Source organism: Penaeus chinensis, chromosome 20 (assembly GCF_019202785.1).
Source record: "Penaeus chinensis breed Huanghai No. 1 chromosome 20, ASM1920278v2, whole genome shotgun sequence".
Lineage (NCBI taxonomy): Eukaryota > Metazoa > Arthropoda > Malacostraca > Decapoda > Penaeidae > Penaeus > Penaeus chinensis.
Genome location: NC_061838.1, coordinates 2,628,213 through 2,645,712, shown reverse-complemented (window position 1 = coordinate 2,645,712; position 17,500 = coordinate 2,628,213). Strand labels below are relative to the sequence as shown.

The following is a 17,500-nucleotide window of genomic DNA, read 5'->3' as shown; positions in this document are numbered from 1 at the left end:
TCTCTTTCTCTTCCTCTTTCTCTTTCTCCTCCTCTTTCTCTTTCTCCTCCTCTTTCTCTTTCTCCTCCTTCTCCTCTTTCTCTTTCTTTCTCCTTCTCCACTTTCTCTTTCTCTTTCTCCTCCTCCTCCTTTCTCTTTCTCTTTCTCCTCCTCCTCCTTTCTCTTTCTCCTCTTCCTCCTTTCTCTTTCTCCTCCTCCTCCTTTCTCTTTCTCTTTCTCCTCCACTTTCTCTTTCTCTTTCTCCTCCTCCTTTCTTTCTTTCTCTTTCTCCTCCTCCTCCTTTCTCTTTCTCTTTCTCCTCCTCCTTTCTTTCTTTCTCTTTCTCTTTCTCCTCCTCCTTTCTTTCTTTCTCTTTCTCTTTCTCCTCCTCCTTTCTTTCTTTCTCTTTCTCCTCCTCCTTTCTTTCTTTCTCTTTCTCCTCCTCCTTTCTTTCTTTCTCTTTCTCTTTCTCCTCCTCCTCCTCCTCCTCCTCCTTCTCCTTCTCCTACTTCTTCTGATTCATTATATGGTAAACCTTGCTCATTAGTACATTTTCATATCCAGGAAAGTTTGTTTCTGCCAGATTGCTATAAACTCAGATTTAGTCTTTGAAATATGTTAACAAGTAAATAACAACTTTGTGACCACTAGTTCAGACCTCTTTAGGAAAAATTAAAAAGGCCAAGACCAACAAATTCAAACCCTTATTAGGAAGTATTTAAAAAGCTAAGGGTTTTCAACAAACTCCTTTTCATGATTTAGGTTCCTTTACACCAGGACTCTTGTGCAGTGAAAGAACTACTTTGTTATAACACTATCTAGGACATACATGCATAAAACCGCATTTATTTCAATGCCAGGAATATTTTTTGAGCTTAACACTATGCACACCAAAGATAAAATTGTTATTATCCTCCCATATTTAACCCCACCTGGACAGGTTACATGCACTAGTGTCATAAACCACATGGTCTGCGGGGTACACCTGTATGTGTGACGACGTGCCAGTGTATGTGGAGCAGGACGTTCCACTTGATGTGGATTCCTGCACCCAGTATCTGGCCGGTGGCAGAAATCACAAGAGTTTATCACGCTCAGGAATTTCTGTTCACCCAGCAGTGATAGATTAATCGTGTTTGCCATTTTTTCAAGAAGCAAAGCACATTTCGGTATTTGTTCCATATGTCTAATGGCTGCTCGAAGTAAAAATTCCTTAAATTATTGCTTAATATAACCGGAGAAGGTTCACAACAATCCTGTTGTAGCCTGCATATCACTCTAGAGGGAATTCAGTTATTTCAGTACTCTAACTGTCAAATGGAAAGCAGTATACACCCAGTGTTGGGCTCCTCTGCTAAAGATGCCAGGCCTAATTCTCCCTGTTCACCCCACATAACCCTGTCTGGTTCTTGTCAGCAATATTATTGTAAAAAATACGTACACTTTTCACTAAATACATAAAACAAAAGTATAAGGAAAATCATAATTACTACTGTTTGGGTAACTTTCATATTGAGCAGATTACTTGCATACATGTTTAATAGAATCTAGATATTGGCTAGACTATCATGAACAAAAATCAGAGTACAATTTAATAATAACCAAAATATTTATTAATGATCTCATTAACATCAAATATTCATGGCCTGTAAAATGTACTAACAGGGGAAATAAAACAACATTTAAAAGCCATAGCCCATATTCTGATATAAAAATACCAACACCTGGGTTGAATAAAATAATGAATTTATCCTGTTCAGTTGACAAGGTTGGTGACACTTTCGTTAGCTCCACTCGGAAATTCTAAGGGCTGTAAGTGATACCTTAAGTAAAAGTATTATTTGAATTATGCACAAGATATATAAGGTTTTTCTGTATACATGACTTGGTAACTTAAAACACAATACAAGAGGAAGCTCATTTGTTTTACCTGATAAATTATAACTTCACACACAATAGAAATTAGAAATCCCTTGAATCTGAACAATTTAATTTGCCTTATATAAGATTAAATGCCTCAGTCATCACAAGCCTTTATATATAAATAATCTAGTCTTCTTTAGAAATATTGTATTGAGGGAACGCAATCTGGTTTTAGTCAGTAAAGATGTTTATATAACACTAACATTGTTATCTGTTGATTAAGTGAGCCACACACATTAATGTCGTTATTTTCTCAGTTTTTTTTTTTTTTTTTCTTTCTTTATCATTACTTTTTTTCTATACATCTACTCAGAATGTGTACAAAAATCAAAAGGTTGAGTTTTCTTGCTTTATTGGTACTTTGATACCCCCTAATCAAGTTTGGTAACCTCCCCTTCAGACTGTAAGCAGTTTACACAGAAGGAAACCTCTTACCCAAACCTTTACTGGGAGGGGTGTCCATAATCTTGAAATAAAGAAACCCAGGAAAGACCTACATAATTTGAGCCTTTAAAATGAGACTTATATACAATAAACTATCATAAGAGAATCTACTTTGCTGATATCCAAGATACAGGGGCTGAAGAAGTTTTACCTACTATATAAGTGGGAAACATTACAGTATAAAATCAAATAAGAAATCATTATAAAAAAAATCCTTTATATTAATGAAACCAAAACAATATAATGCATTCATTTTGTATAAGAATGTATAGAAGCATAACAAACATTAATGCTCTGTACAATATGAACAAGGTTCTCTTCAATATGCTAACCATATTGATCACAATGTGCATGCATTATGGTAATTAAAATAATCATATGGATGCCTGAATAGTATGGTGAAATTCAATACAAAATTCTGTCTATTGTACTGTATTAATGTACACATCACAGCAGAAAAAACAAACCCTTCTCTCATTTTTATTGTCACCTATCCCACTGTACTTGTAAGACCGTGAAACATAATAGCCATTATTTATATAAATACAAGGCATCCCAAAGGAAACATTGCATCAATAATGTACATCTAACATTAGTAAAAGTAGTCAAATATCATTCCCAAAACCTCCAGAGGCTTGTTTCAACAAGAGCAAGCTCATCCTCATCACTTTGGTTTTACAAACTTTAATATACACTGGATCACTGACATAGCTTGAGCACATGACAAGCTTTGTATGCAGTTCAATACTATGAAAGTACAAAGGTAGTAATAGAAAACTTTACAGAATAAAAAAGAAAGGATTTTGTATACAGAACGTCATCTGACGTAAACAAAATCCTTCTCCATAAGTTGTATTGGATGTTTGTAAAGACCTCTGAACACCCCCTTTCTTTAGACAATAAGGAGCGGCCAGATGGAGAAATAGTTTTAATGTGCATACCTAAGTTATGAGCCTACTCTGGTTTTTACTTGCAACTTTACAATGTCCTATGAGGATAACATTACACAATGAACATGGTCAATCCCTAGTATCCCACACCAGATGTATGTCCTGTACTACGATATACACGATCTTTAGTGTACCAGATCAGCACAAACACCTTACTCCAATCCTAACTCTTAAATCCAAGAACTAGTAAATTCAATCCCTGCTTGGCTTTCATAAAAATAACCATGCTTAAGTATGATATCTGGAATATCTCAAACACTCCTGAAGTGATTTGGAGCAAGAGAGGAAGACCCCTGTGCAAGAGATAGGTAGAATATACAATATTCAATGATGGATATTTGTATTGAAGTATTAACAGTACAAAGTTAACTGAAGATCATCACTTTTCAAACTGTCCAAATGGTATGAAACAAATACTAAAAAATATGAAAACAAACATGTATTCCTGCATCATTTCTTTCAGCATAAAACCACTCAACAAAGGCTATCATCCAGCTAAAATTAAAGATGCTATAATGTTACTTATATTAAACCTCAGTACGATAAACTACTTTCCTTTTCAATCATTCCATGCAAAAAAAAAAATTCACACCTAACATTAACCAAAACAAACAGCACTTTATATTTAAAAGTTTATATTATGGAACTGTTTACCATATCTCACAGATAAAAAGAAGGGAAGTCTTAGAAATAATACTTAGTAAGTATATATATATATGTATATATATAAGTATTGTATCATATTTACACATTCTAACAAATGTGTAGATAAACAATTCCATTATATAGCCTTACCATCAACACAGCCTTGTTTAAATCATTCAACTTAAGCCATGTAAGCAGAGAAGAAAACAAGAGAGGATAATGTAAACTCACAATAACTGTCACCTTTCTGAGCAGATCTAATAAGCAGTCATTACTGACTAGTTCCAAATGACATATGAGTGACTTGATTGGCTTTCATAACACTGATTAATAAATCCAAGTGATTTCCATTCTCACAACACATTCATGCTTCCAATTTACATGTGTCGCATTCACAAGAATTTTAAACCACTTCCTCAAATTCTTAAGCTTATCTTTTCTGTTGACCAATAAATAAAACTTGAGATACAATGAATATTTCTATGTACGTACACTCTCCATACTTTACATACACATGGTTACTTGTACTTGAAAACAATACAAAACTCTCTTTTTTCTTCTTTCTTCTTTTCACAAATGGTAACAATGGTTTCTTCTCCTATGTTTCCGTCAAATTATGCATAGTATGAAGGTGAGAGTAATAAGTCTGTCAGCACCACCAGCTGGTCCTCCGTGAATTTCTGTTTGTGGTCACGCCAGTTGTCATGATGGGTGCGGCGGAAGTTGCTCAAAGTCTTCTTGATGGTAGCCTATTGGAGAAAAGGATGGGGGAGGGAGACAGTCAAATTTAATTTCAATAACTTCATATGAAACAGACTGATTGAATGAGAGAAACTGGAGGATAATTAAACATGATACTAAAGATAATCAAAAACAAGTATATTCCAGTCAAGATGCTTTGGATATAATAATATGTTAAGAGAGAGTGAATAAAAGAAATATCTCTTCATTAAATAAAAACCTAAATATCATTCTTAAAATTTCAGCGAATATATACTGGATTTTTCTTGCAAACTTGGACATGTACAATAGCAAAGAGAATATTATTAGTACAAGAGACATCAAATAGAAACAGGAAAAAAAAATGCAATCACAGTTCTCATAAGAACAACCCTCTCATATGCTGAACTTTTTGTAGGTCAAGAATCAGTGGGCAATCAAGAAAAAAGAACTCTTAAGAAAATATAGCTACAACTAAAACCCATGAAATCTTTCATATACATTAGCAACAGAAGTCAGTTGAGGATACATGTAATAAAACAAGCTAATTAATTTAGATACTACAGCACATATCAACAGTTTGTCAGTATTTTCATTTTACACATTGCCTTATCAAAAGAGCTTACCGGTATTGGGTGTGGATCGTTGAGATGCTCACTCAAGGTGACCAACACCTCTGGCATCATATCAGGGACATCGTATGGGAAAGCACTCACATACGCGCAAAGTCCAAGAATGCCAGCATGCAGCTCAAGAATCTGCTGGGGCGACAATGGCTCTTTTCGTCTTCTCTTCCTCTTCTGGCCACTCTGTAGCCTGGACGTGAACTCCCCCTGAAAGATAAACAAGAAAATAAATGACAAAAACTAATAAATAAATGACAAAAACAAATGAATAAATAAAAAATTTGCTACAATTTACTGCATGTATCTAAAAACTCCCCCTAAGACCTTTCTTGTATGACATTAGAGTACTAAACATTAATATATTTTTAATCACTTTTCATCCCCTTAGCAAAACAAAACATCTAAAAATCTGAATACTGAATGATAAGAGCACCACAAAAATTCTCCTTACCAAAAGCTTATCTTCAGCCTGAATAAATTTACAGTGGATTAGGCCACTGAGAACGGTGGAAGCCATCTGCCGCACCTCCAGCCTCACGTCAGCCAGCAGATCCACAACCAGTTTAGGTATTTGCAAAGTTGCCTCTTCATTGGTGAGGATGGTAAACATATTGGTAAACACAGCCACTTGAAGCAATGACAGCACAGCAGCACGGGCACGCCACCAGCTACAGCATGAAAAAAGGTAAAAAAATGTTTTTTTTTAATAACAATATACTGAAAAATGATGCAATATTAGTCTGGGGAATGGGGTTATAATGACAATGACTAGAGCTGCACTGATAAGGATGACAATCACAGGCAGGTGGATAACAATGATAAAGATGAGATGATGTTCATAAAAACAATATTAACTCAATGTGCATGGGGTTTTCTGGCAGCCACAGGTCCACCAAACAGGGATATCTGTATGGGCCACATCTGTGGGGTTGCTAATTTTCGACTGTTGATGGTATTTTAATAACTTCATAATAAACATTGTGTAATAATTGATAATAATAATAATACCAATACTAATAGCATAACAAGAAACTGAATTTTTTGCATATTCAGGGAATATGTAAATCAGGTGTTGTCACTAGTGCCAACTAACTGACTCCTTGGTGGCTGAATATATGTGGTGCCATCTGTGTTCAACTAAGTTACACATATACACACACACATGCTTAAAAGGAAAGAAAGAAACAAAGAAAAAGGACAGTCCATAAACCCACACTCAATGGATTAAGAAATATGCCTAATAAATGACACGATATTGAAACTACACCGAAACACAGAAATCCATACTTCTAATTCTGAATCCTTCTGTGAGTTTTGTGGCCTTACTAAACTTTTTTTTTTAATGAATGTATGGACCTCCTAAGAACAAGCCAACAATAAATAAAGGTGAAGAATAAGATTGTAAAATCTCCAACAAACATCCCTCTATTCTAAAAAGCAAGGAACTTACCTGCTATGAGCAACTTGCGTGATGGCTTCCATGAAGGCTGCGATACGATGCGGAAGAACCATAGACTGGCTGATGATGGCCAAGGTAGCTACACAATTACCACGAAGTTCAGGATCATTGTCCACACTCTCCAGCTGGCACAGATATGGAAGAAACCTACAAAGGGTCAGACAAGTTGAACTTTAGGATTACTGGGAATGATAATATACATACACTTTAACATACACATATAAGCATCCTAACATATATACATATATATATACATATATACAACATTATATATATATATATATATATATATATATATATATAGATATAGAGATATAGAGATACATATATATACATAAATACATATATACAATGAACATACATATATATATATATATATATATACATTATATATACATATATATACACACATATATACATAAATACATATATATACATAAACATGTACATATATACATAAACATATACATATATATACATAACCATATATATACATAAACATATATACATATATATACACATAAACATATGTTCATATATATACATAAACATATATATACATAAATATATATATATATATATATATATATATATATATATACATAAACATATACACATATAAACATGTGTTTGTATATATACATATATACATACATATATATACACACACATATATATCTATTCATCTATATCTATATATTATACATATGTATATATGCCTAAATATTTAAATGTTTAAATGCAGATATATGAAGTGTATAAGATGTCCATGCACATGTGTATATGTATATAAGCAAATATATGTGCAAGTATAGATATTTACATGTATGAACACAGGTTTTTCATATATAATGAAGAAAGTAGTTTTGTCTGTCATTTATATCAGCTTATCAATAAAAATAGCGAGATTGCCTGACTATCTAAAACAAAATACACCCTAACAACACTGTACCTATAAATCTCTGGTGTAACACCGTTGTAGCAACGTCCCATCTGCCCTACAAGCCACCTACACACAGTATTCATGAGACGCACAGCAGTCTTCCGCTCCTCGTTACCTCTCACAAAGCCATTTGCCTGACTTTTGATGTGGTTTTTGTGAACATGATTCTTCAACTCGACTGACAAAGTAGGAATCACCTCCATGGGCTGACATATCACATCACCAGATATATCACAGTTGTCCCTGAGCTTATGTTTAGCAACAACCCTGAGGGCATCTTTGTCCAGTCGCCCACTCAAGAGGCTTGCAGAGTCCAGGCTCGGCAGGTTCACAAACTGGTCCACAGCCGATATCTGAGTGGGACCTACTTTATGTACCGAGGCAAGGACTTTGTTTAGGCTATCACTTGCACCAAGAGAGGAGCCTGCTAAGCCCATCATGGGGGCAATCACATCCTCAGTGAATATGGCAAGAGAAGACTGGGGGGGTGAGGGTATGTCTTGGCTGGAAGGGAGAGCTGGGTCACAAGAGACGCCCTCGACTTCCATGTCCTGCATCATGCTCGATCCAGAGTCTTGGATCAGAATAGAAAGTTGTGGGAGAAGGTATTCAATGAAGTCTGCACAGCTAGGGTAACGGGATGGTACACCTCCAGGGAGCACCAAATCAAACATGAAGATTCCTGTTAACACACTAAGAAGGGGGAAAAAAAAAAAAAAAATCAGATCAATATATAGTAACCACTAAGCATCCAAAATGGTCTAAAAGTCTTACATAAAACACAGATTATTAAATATCATCATCTAGCAAAGAGACTACAATATATCAATCCTATTACTTCTTTTTATCATGTGTGTAATAAAATTTTCACAAAATCACAACTTACCTTCCAATCCTATCCCTAATACTTTTATAAGGGTGAGAGAGGTAAGGCCGGAGGTATTCTAGCAGACGGTGGCTGAGTTCTGCCACTCTCCATTCCTGCTGCCCCAAGCCGCCCATTAACATATACATCCGACTGAAAGTTTTGAGAAATGTCTGTTCAGATATTGCTCCTTGGATAATATTAAGTTATATCTACTAAAAGCAAGTTTAACCCTTTGTCTACAATTGGAATGTACCCCATAATGAGAGAGGCCATATTCCTGGCGACACCATTAACTTAGTCCAATCACAGTTTACAGCCCTTTTATCATTCTGAAGCTGCCCCACAATGGCTTGATACTTTTGCAGGAATTCAGGCCAAAATATAGCACTATTACTTCAAAACTATAAAACCTCATTAATGTATTTATGGAACAAAAACAAACAAGCCAGTTACCCGGCCACAGTATGGGATAGGAGAGGGGGAGGGGAGGAAGAAATGGGGGGAGAAAGAGGCAGTGATAAAGGCAGGGGACAGGGACAGAGAGAGAAATATTAACTAAATTTACCTGGAGCCATTAAAAGCTCCCTCACTGGCCCTGAGAGGGTCGTCGAGTAGGATGTCCATCAGGGGAGCTAATCTATTAGGGTCCCTGTCAGCACTAGAAGTGGCCATGCAGGTGCCCCAGTCCTCCACTGTTTCGACAGTCACCTTGGCCATCCCCGTTTGGATGATGGGTTTCAGCATTTCCCATAGTGCCTGGTGCTTTGCAAATGTCCAGTGCTTACTCCCTCTGATCATTCCTGGATGCAAGTAAAATAAATCTTGAAAACATTGCCCTTGAAACTTTCCCATTACCTTATTATATTCACTTTCATATTAATTTTACAAAACAGCAAAGTTGTATCTAACAAAATATTCTATGAATATCCATTATTTACAAACATATTAGCTACACAATATATCTCACCTGTAAGGATCTCAACTGCACATCTTTGGCTGCTTTTTTGAGTTTCACCGACTAGTTTTTCTAAATGGCCTCTAAATTGCTCAATAAATGTGGAACCAAAGTTCCTGAAGAGACCCTGAAAAACATTATTTTTTACATTAATGAAAGTAAACAAGGTGTCAATTTCTTTGATAAAAAGAAGTTGATGTAGTGGCTATATGCTGCTATCTTAAACATCTTATCAAATTAGAAGGATATCCAGACTTCTTTATAAAAGGTAAATCAGGAGATAGCCATAAAGTTTTCTGTAGAAGAACATACAAAATTGTTTACCTTGAACATCCAGAATCGACGAGTGTTAAAGCTGTCACGTTCTTTGTTTTCTTCTAGAGAAAGGAAAGATATCAACTTATCAACTTTTTCCTTTGATGAGAAGAAATCATAAATTTCTTTTTCTTCTTCTTTTAATTCTTCTCTTTCCCTGTCAAGGTTTGGCTGCTGGGAAGCAGGTGCATATACCTTCAGCTTCCTGAAATCAAATTATTCAAATTTACATTTACATGGTCAGTAAAATAGGTCGTGACTATCCAAGCATACACATATTTCAGAGGTGACTTTAACCTATTGGATCTGGGTGATGGCAACATCTCTTCATGTCAAAATTTGGCCAAAGGGTGGATGGCAGGCACATCTCGTCATGGCAAAATTTGGTTGTGGGCAAGGGTGAGGGGAATGTCTTTCCATGGAAATTGTTGCTGAGTGGCAGGTGACTGGGACGCCTTGTCATGAGTACACAAAGTTTATGGAAGGAAAAAGACTCAACAGGCCTTCTAACAATACTTTCACCAGTACATGAGGGTGGAGTGAAACATGCATGAGCCGTGAATGAGAGAGCCCGCTCCAGGAAGAACACATGCAGACACCTATTCCTCCCGAACATTACCATTGGTGCTGGGTGTATTACAGAAAATTTTATCATTAGAAAAAATAAGAAAAATAACAAAAATAATACAATATTAATTATTGTTACTGTAACCATAAAGTGTGTAAACTACATAGAGATATAACATGGAGTCTGATTAACAAAGAGAGTCTACAGCCATCTTGATACAGCATAACAAATGACATACACCTTGGAAAAAGGCAAAATAGCAATAATGCATCTGAAGAAACAGGGCTAATGGCATTGCAAAGAGGAGGCAAGGAGTCTTGATCTTGCACACAAGTGTTTGTGTGGACGGGTCCTACAAGCCACACACCCAGGAGAGTTGCCATCCACATAAGCCTTATCGCTGGCACCCAGATCCAATGGGTTAAAAATATTATTTCTGGATTATTCATCTCTACCTTTTCTAACCACTGTTTATTCCACTGTTAAATTATAGAAATACATAAGTAGAATGAAAAAGCACTATCTGACATGGGCTATACAATAAAATCTCTGAGAACTGAGGCATACACACACACGGACAAATACAACACAACTTTTGATGCTGACAAATATCCTCATTTCATAATCAACTGGTAATTACAGTATGTAGTATGAAGACATAAGCAAATTAATTTACATATATCAACTAAAACTGGCTGAACAGAATTATGTACTAATATAATCTATGTAACATGTGCTATGAGGTCAAACATTATTCTATAGTCTCATGTCACTGACATAGAAGACTTGTATCAATAACTCAAGTGCACTTACTTAGGCCATGTGTACCAGCCATGGAAGGTTTTCTCCACAAATCTAGGTTGTTCCCATTCCTCTTCTGTGGTAATTCTCTTGCTACTGTCAAACTGCATCCACCTGTAAATTAAGGCAATCAGTAGCTATTTCATATAACCACAATCATATAATAAAGCCTCTTTTCAATGCAAGGCACTGTCTGTATAAGATTATAAATTAGACTCTTCATCTGTAATGAATTTTAATGCAAAAGCAAAAAATATTCTAAAACAATGAAATGGCTTTTAGTATCATTCACAAAATCAAGTGTCAGTCAAACCTACGCATTATCAGGCCTGGAATCACCCGGCATCAACATTGGGGGAATTTCATTCTTGCCGCCAACTGAGTACGGGTCAATTTCTATTTTCTTGTGGGGCCTCTTCTGGTTTTTCAAGATCCAGGGCATAAAGAACATAGAAGTCTGGAAGAAAATTTGAAAATAACAAAATAACAACCTGACTTAATTTCTGAAACTGCTATACCACTTCTCCTCATCAACTATGAGTGAAAACCATTCCATAATAATTCTCAAAAATACATGAAAAAAGTGACGTACTACCACCATAATTTTTCTTACCTCCCTGATTCTTATGTTGTCATGGATAAGACTGCTGGTAAAAGCCCTGACGCCCACCGCTGGAAAAGGAATGTCCGGCCTAACGAGCGCACCAAGGAGGTTGATGGTCATGTTGTGGGTCCGCCAATGCCTGTCTCCCAGGAAAGAGTTTTTTGTTTAGTTTTTAAAGCTTCAAAGCAAGTACTGCCTTGTTTATGAAATAAATGCAAAAGTAAATGGTATATATGGCATGTTTACATATCTACATCTACATCTACATCTAGATAGATATATAGAGATATATAGAGATATATAGAGATATAGATATAGATATAGATATAGATATAGATATAGATATAGATATAGATATAGATATAGATATAGATATAGATATAGATATAGATATAGATATAGATAGATGATGTAGATGTAGATGTAGATGTAGATGTAGATGTAGATGTAGATGTAGATGTAGATGTAGATGTAGATGATGTAGATGTAGATGATGTAGATATATCTATATATCTATATATATATATATATATATATATATATATATATACACATTGGAATGTTATAATGATTATAACAAGTATGAGTATTTCACTTACAAATTCCCTGTCTCAAGTAAGGTGACAAGCTTAGAGACAAGTTCAGTGTAGCGCTGGTGATTAGACTCCCCTCTTTGCACAAGGTCCTGGCAAGCCTTGGCAACAGCTGCCTCTGGAACCACTTTGTTCTCTGCTCCTCTTCCACTATGCGTTTCTAAAACATTTTCTGCCGTCTTCACTAGAGAATCTGAGATCTGGAAATTGCAATGCATTCTGATTTTACTGAAAAGATACACAAAATATTGCAATCTCTTATTCGTACTATGACTGTGATATATATTTACATATTCATGAAGAGATTTTATAATCCTCTGACAAAGGGAAAAAAAACAAAAAAAAATCCTTACATGATGATAGACAGCAAACAGCTCCATGTGATAGTACACAGCATCAGAGAGAGCATTGAATAACCTAATGATGGAAGGCTTCTCTGAATGCTTGGTGGCTATCAGGGCTGGCCACATCATGTTTAAGGATTCCCAGTCACGGCGAACCACCAGTGGCTTACTCTGCCTTCCCAGTAAGAGATATAAGCTGCCTGTTGGGATAAAAAGAGGAAGTTCCATGAATCAAATGTTTTACTGCTATACTCAATCATAAAACACTCTTACCCTTTTTTTTTTTGTTTTAACTCCAATGAATGATAAAGCATAAATACAAAAAAAAAAAAAAAAAAGACAAAACCAACAGTGTTACTTTACTGGTAAGTACTGTGCTTTCATACATGAGTGGCTGCATATAAATAACTAATAAAATACCATAGCATTTCCCTTTAAATAAACTCTCAACATCCCTATTTCTTCACATCTCACACAGCTTGACTCTCCCACTTTATCTAGAATTGCTTTACCCATTATTACATTACTCACCTTTAAATTGCTCATGATTTTCAGTTGGGTCAACTTTAAGGTATGTAACAAGGTCTGGCAGGATTAACTTGTACGAATAGGGGAAATACTGGAATAATTGGTTAAGAATATTCTGGGCTTTACTACGAACCTGAAAGAGAGGAGACAAATATTTTAGGAGGAGAAGCAGTTGTTTAGACTGTCAACATTTATATCTGCAGCCTTTACATAAAGAGGCATTTCAGTTTAGTTGCAGTGCTTCTTGTCTAGCTGTTACTATGAAGACTCCATCATTGGCATTACGAATGAAAACAAAGAGACTGGGTTATCAGAATTAAAGAAGAAACACTGGCTGCAAACTAAGGTTAGAGTCATAATTTTTTCCCCCTTTTTATCTGTACTTTTGGTGTTATCTGTTAATTAAATTTAGTTAATGATGTGTATGACGACTGCATATTTTACAAGAGACACTTATACCTATTAAAAATTGAGCAATCTACTTCTATACCAGGCAATGTGCCATACAGTTGTTGTTATATAAAGCAATATTATTCAAATGAACATGATTCATACACATCTAAACATTTCTTTATGAATGATAACACATTAACATCTCTTTATGATCAATAACACATTTACAAATGTGAGCAAATTTAAGTATAGAATAACTCATTAGAGAACATAATTATATCATACTAAAGCAAAAATACTACAACAAAGACCAAACCCACTTACTTCACTGTAATGACTAGTTGAGAGATGCAATAAGTTGCTCATAATGGCTTTATGAGTGGCTGTAAAATGTAGAGTGCTGTTCTCAAGCATACGGCTTTCCTGCTGCAGGACCGCACGTTCCACCAAGAGAGAGCGAATATGCTGCTTGTTGCGGGCTAACTTGTTTGCAAGTGCATCCTTGATGAACTGGAAACTCTTCCAGCGAGCATCAAAGTCATCCTTTGAGACTCCATGGAAGAAAATCAACCCATGGTAAATCTGTAGGAAGGAAGATTTTGTCACAAAAAGCTGTACTATGCTGAGTGAAAAGTGCTACAGTGACATCTTTTGAAAGAGTAAAATAAATTGAATAAACTGTTTTTTATGTAACGATGACAATGTTTAATCATTAACCAAAGAAAGGCTCTGATGAACAGAACAGTCAGTTGAACCTACATTTATGGCACGGCTGAGTGATTTTGTATCATCAGGTACTTGGTTGAGTAGTCTGTCCACTAATTCTAGAATTACATCAGCCACAGCCTTGCGGACATTGGTGGGTAGATCTTCAGTATCAAGCTCCACACGAAGCACACGCTCCCCAGTGATGAACTTGCTGTTGTCCTTTTTCACAGCCATCTCCACTCTGATGTGTAAAACAAAGACAATATTTTAAGAAAGGGTGTAACAAAGACATTCTGGAAACAACTAATAGGGAAATTTTCAAGAAATGAGGATACAAATTAATTACTTATGGTTATGAATTCTATTCAAAGCACCATAATAAGGTATAAAACTATACACTATACACTTGAAGATTAAAGCAAGCACCACATATGAGCAAGTCCAGCCTCAACTTCACCTTTTACATTCACTTGGTATAAACATAAATGCTTATTCAATAATCTCTCTTTCACACTTAAACCACAATGACAACTTAGGCAATACATACAGTGTGAGGGGATCTTCCTCCCAATGGGGTAGTGCTACTCCAGCTCCCAGGAGGATGTCCAGCACAATGCTAAGACTTTGATGCAGAACTTCCCTGTAACAAAAAATAATTCCAGTGTCATGTACATGACATATCACATGGATCTAAGTATGGTTTTCATACTCCTATCTTTATTTCAAATGAAACAAGCATGTGTATATAAATAAACCAATCAATGCATGAACAACGACATCTTCCAAAACCTTTCCAAATGATCAACATCAGAATCCCAAAACCAACCTTGCAACCTCCTTTTCACCCTTGGCCACCTGTCTCAGAAGCACGAGTTCCGGCACAAGGAAGGTGCGAACAAGAGTAGTCATAGCCTTCTCCTCAGGTTCTCCTGGTTCAATCCAGTTCAACCCCAAGTTGTGAATGTCTCCAGCTTCTCCCCAATGCTGTCAGTTAAATTACTAATTACAAATATGACAATATCACTAACTTGTATAAAGCTTAATATTCTACATCATAGGTATTTGGCAAATAAAAACCTATAATGTCAACATTCAGAATTTAGTAAGTACATTTCACAAGAGCAGTTAAAAATTACGAATATGACAATATCACTAACTTGTATAAAGCTTAATAAAAAATCAACTATGTCTACTCCTGAAATACTGTATACATCTCTTATCTTTCCATACCCTTATTGGGAAAAATTCACTCAGTGGCACATCCCACTTATGAGGCATGGACCGGTATTCTGAAGGGATGGTGATGCCCAGGTACTTGAGCAAATATCTCAGAATGGAGCCAGAAAGATGGTACCCTTCTCTGCTTTTCAGGTGCAATGTCAAGGTCAAGACTTGGGTTATCTGAGGAACATATTCTACCAGGTGCATGCCACTGCATCTCACAAGCTGAAAGCCATAAAATGAGTAAATTAATAAATTGAGGAAAACAGAAATCGGAAATATATTTAAAAGATACCATAATAAAACGAAATATTAACCCATTAACTGCCATGGAAAATTAATAAAAAATGCATAATGCTGCACTCATTTTTTATATTTTTTTGTGAAATGCCTCTACACATAGATGGCTCTGCTAGTACTTAGCCTTACCTGATTTCACCTTTCCTTGAATTAGTGGGAAAATGTATTTTTTACTAGTGCTATGAATATTGATGATATTATTTTTATTATAAACATTATAATTACTATAATGTTATAAACATTAGTAATAGCACAATAAGATAATGTAAAATATTTTTGTAAATTAAAGAAAAGGGTAAACAGGCGAGACAGGCAGTACTCGTAATTAGCTCATTGGTGACTTAGTACAAGTGTAGCCATCTATGCGTAAAAACAATTAAACAAGTAAACTCACAGTGGGCATGGCATGGCATGCCTGTCAGCAATTGGTTAAAAATGGTAACATATTCAAAGATATCATAATAAAGCAGTATTCTATTACCAACAACTTGCAAGCGTATGAATTTTTTTGCTTGTATGCCAAAATTAATCAAATTAATTAATTTATCAAACCAAAAGCTTACTCATACTGAACAAAACTGAACCAGTGTACGAGAGGAATCTAACCTCTGACAGGAGCAGTAGATTAAACAATAGTTCATCATCAAGGTTCTCCTCTTTCTGGACCTCCTCATTACTGGTCAAGGTGATCAGGAGGCGACACACACTCGGAACAAAGACTTTCAAAGCCTCTTGTGGGTTGACCTGTAAAAATAAGAAGACATCTATAAAATATGCATAATAAACCAAGCCTCTCAATAGTAATACGGTCACCTGATAAATTTACTTTCATTCCAAAGAATTCTAAACATGAGACTTTGTCATAACCATTTCTGGGGAAAGTGGGGGGTGGGGGTCATATTCACAGGATAAGGGATCTAGAAAATAATTTTGATGCATATTTTATCTCAGATATCTAGTGATAACCTGAAACTTTACAATCACTGAGTATGTTTACAACTTAACCAACTGGATCTGGATGCTTCATAGCCGCTACATGGCCCAAAATATGGGCTGGGTACACACAAAGATTTGTGTGTGGTCACAAGACTCCATACCTCCCCATTGCAATGTTATTTTCTCCTTTGCCATTTTCCAATGTCTATATTTGTAATTTGATTTGCTTTATCCAGATAATATTACTATTTGCCTTGCACAGCCTCCATATCATCTCCCTAGGTTCTCCATAACTTAGTGGAATAATAACAATAATAAGTAAGACTATCTATTTAACCCCCCCCCCCCCCCCTCCTCCAAGAACTCACTCATGATGGCATGTTCACATCACCCGCCCCTCAAGCCAAATTTTATCATGACCTGATGGTCACATCATCTGAATCATCATCTGAATCATCATCTGAATCATAGGAGTTAACAGAATACTGTAACGAGAATCTCTGCCTCACATTCAAGGTAGACAAGAAATACAGAAGCACGTACCTTCACAGCTGAGCGACACATATTTGCAGCAAACTTTCCAGCAACGTGGATCTCTATCATCTTGCCTTTGATGAAAGACTGAAGTCGCTGAAGTGCTGCCTAGTAAAACATAATGCTATTAGGAATTCTGCTAC

At 35.8% G+C, this 17,500-nt stretch overlaps 1 protein-coding gene across 4 annotated transcripts in view; it reads right to left on the bottom strand.

The window, feature by feature from the left end:
- Positions 1–1,472: 1,472 nt before the first annotated feature.
- Positions 1,473–17,500, bottom strand: part of LOC125036172 (proteasome activator complex subunit 4-like) — a 50,678-nt gene continuing 34,650 nt past the window's right edge. For all 4 annotated transcript variants that reach the window (XM_047628609.1, XM_047628610.1, XM_047628611.1 and 1 more), the window contains 22 exons: positions 17,367–17,465; positions 16,494–16,631; positions 15,597–15,812; positions 15,193–15,350; positions 14,914–15,006; positions 14,418–14,607; positions 13,983–14,240; positions 13,269–13,398; positions 12,747–12,937; positions 12,400–12,593; positions 11,810–11,939; positions 11,514–11,653; positions 11,209–11,310; positions 9,837–10,032; positions 9,525–9,639; positions 9,123–9,357; positions 8,576–8,707; positions 7,699–8,382; positions 6,738–6,893; positions 5,739–5,955; positions 5,288–5,494; positions 1,473–4,690 (listed from right to left, as the gene is read on the bottom strand). In XM_047628609.1, coding sequence (XP_047484565.1) covers positions 4,556–4,690; positions 5,288–5,494; positions 5,739–5,955; positions 6,738–6,893; positions 7,699–8,382; positions 8,576–8,707; positions 9,123–9,357; positions 9,525–9,639; positions 9,837–10,032; positions 11,209–11,310; positions 11,514–11,653; positions 11,810–11,939; positions 12,400–12,593; positions 12,747–12,937; positions 13,269–13,398; positions 13,983–14,240; positions 14,418–14,607; positions 14,914–15,006; positions 15,193–15,350; positions 15,597–15,812; positions 16,494–16,631; positions 17,367–17,465 — 4,116 coding nt within the window. In that variant the 3' untranslated portion in view covers positions 1,473–4,555. The remainder of the gene's footprint in view (positions 4,691–5,287; positions 5,495–5,738; positions 5,956–6,737; positions 6,894–7,698; positions 8,383–8,575; positions 8,708–9,122; positions 9,358–9,524; positions 9,640–9,836; positions 10,033–11,208; positions 11,311–11,513; positions 11,654–11,809; positions 11,940–12,399; positions 12,594–12,746; positions 12,938–13,268; positions 13,399–13,982; positions 14,241–14,417; positions 14,608–14,913; positions 15,007–15,192; positions 15,351–15,596; positions 15,813–16,493; positions 16,632–17,366; positions 17,466–17,500) is intronic.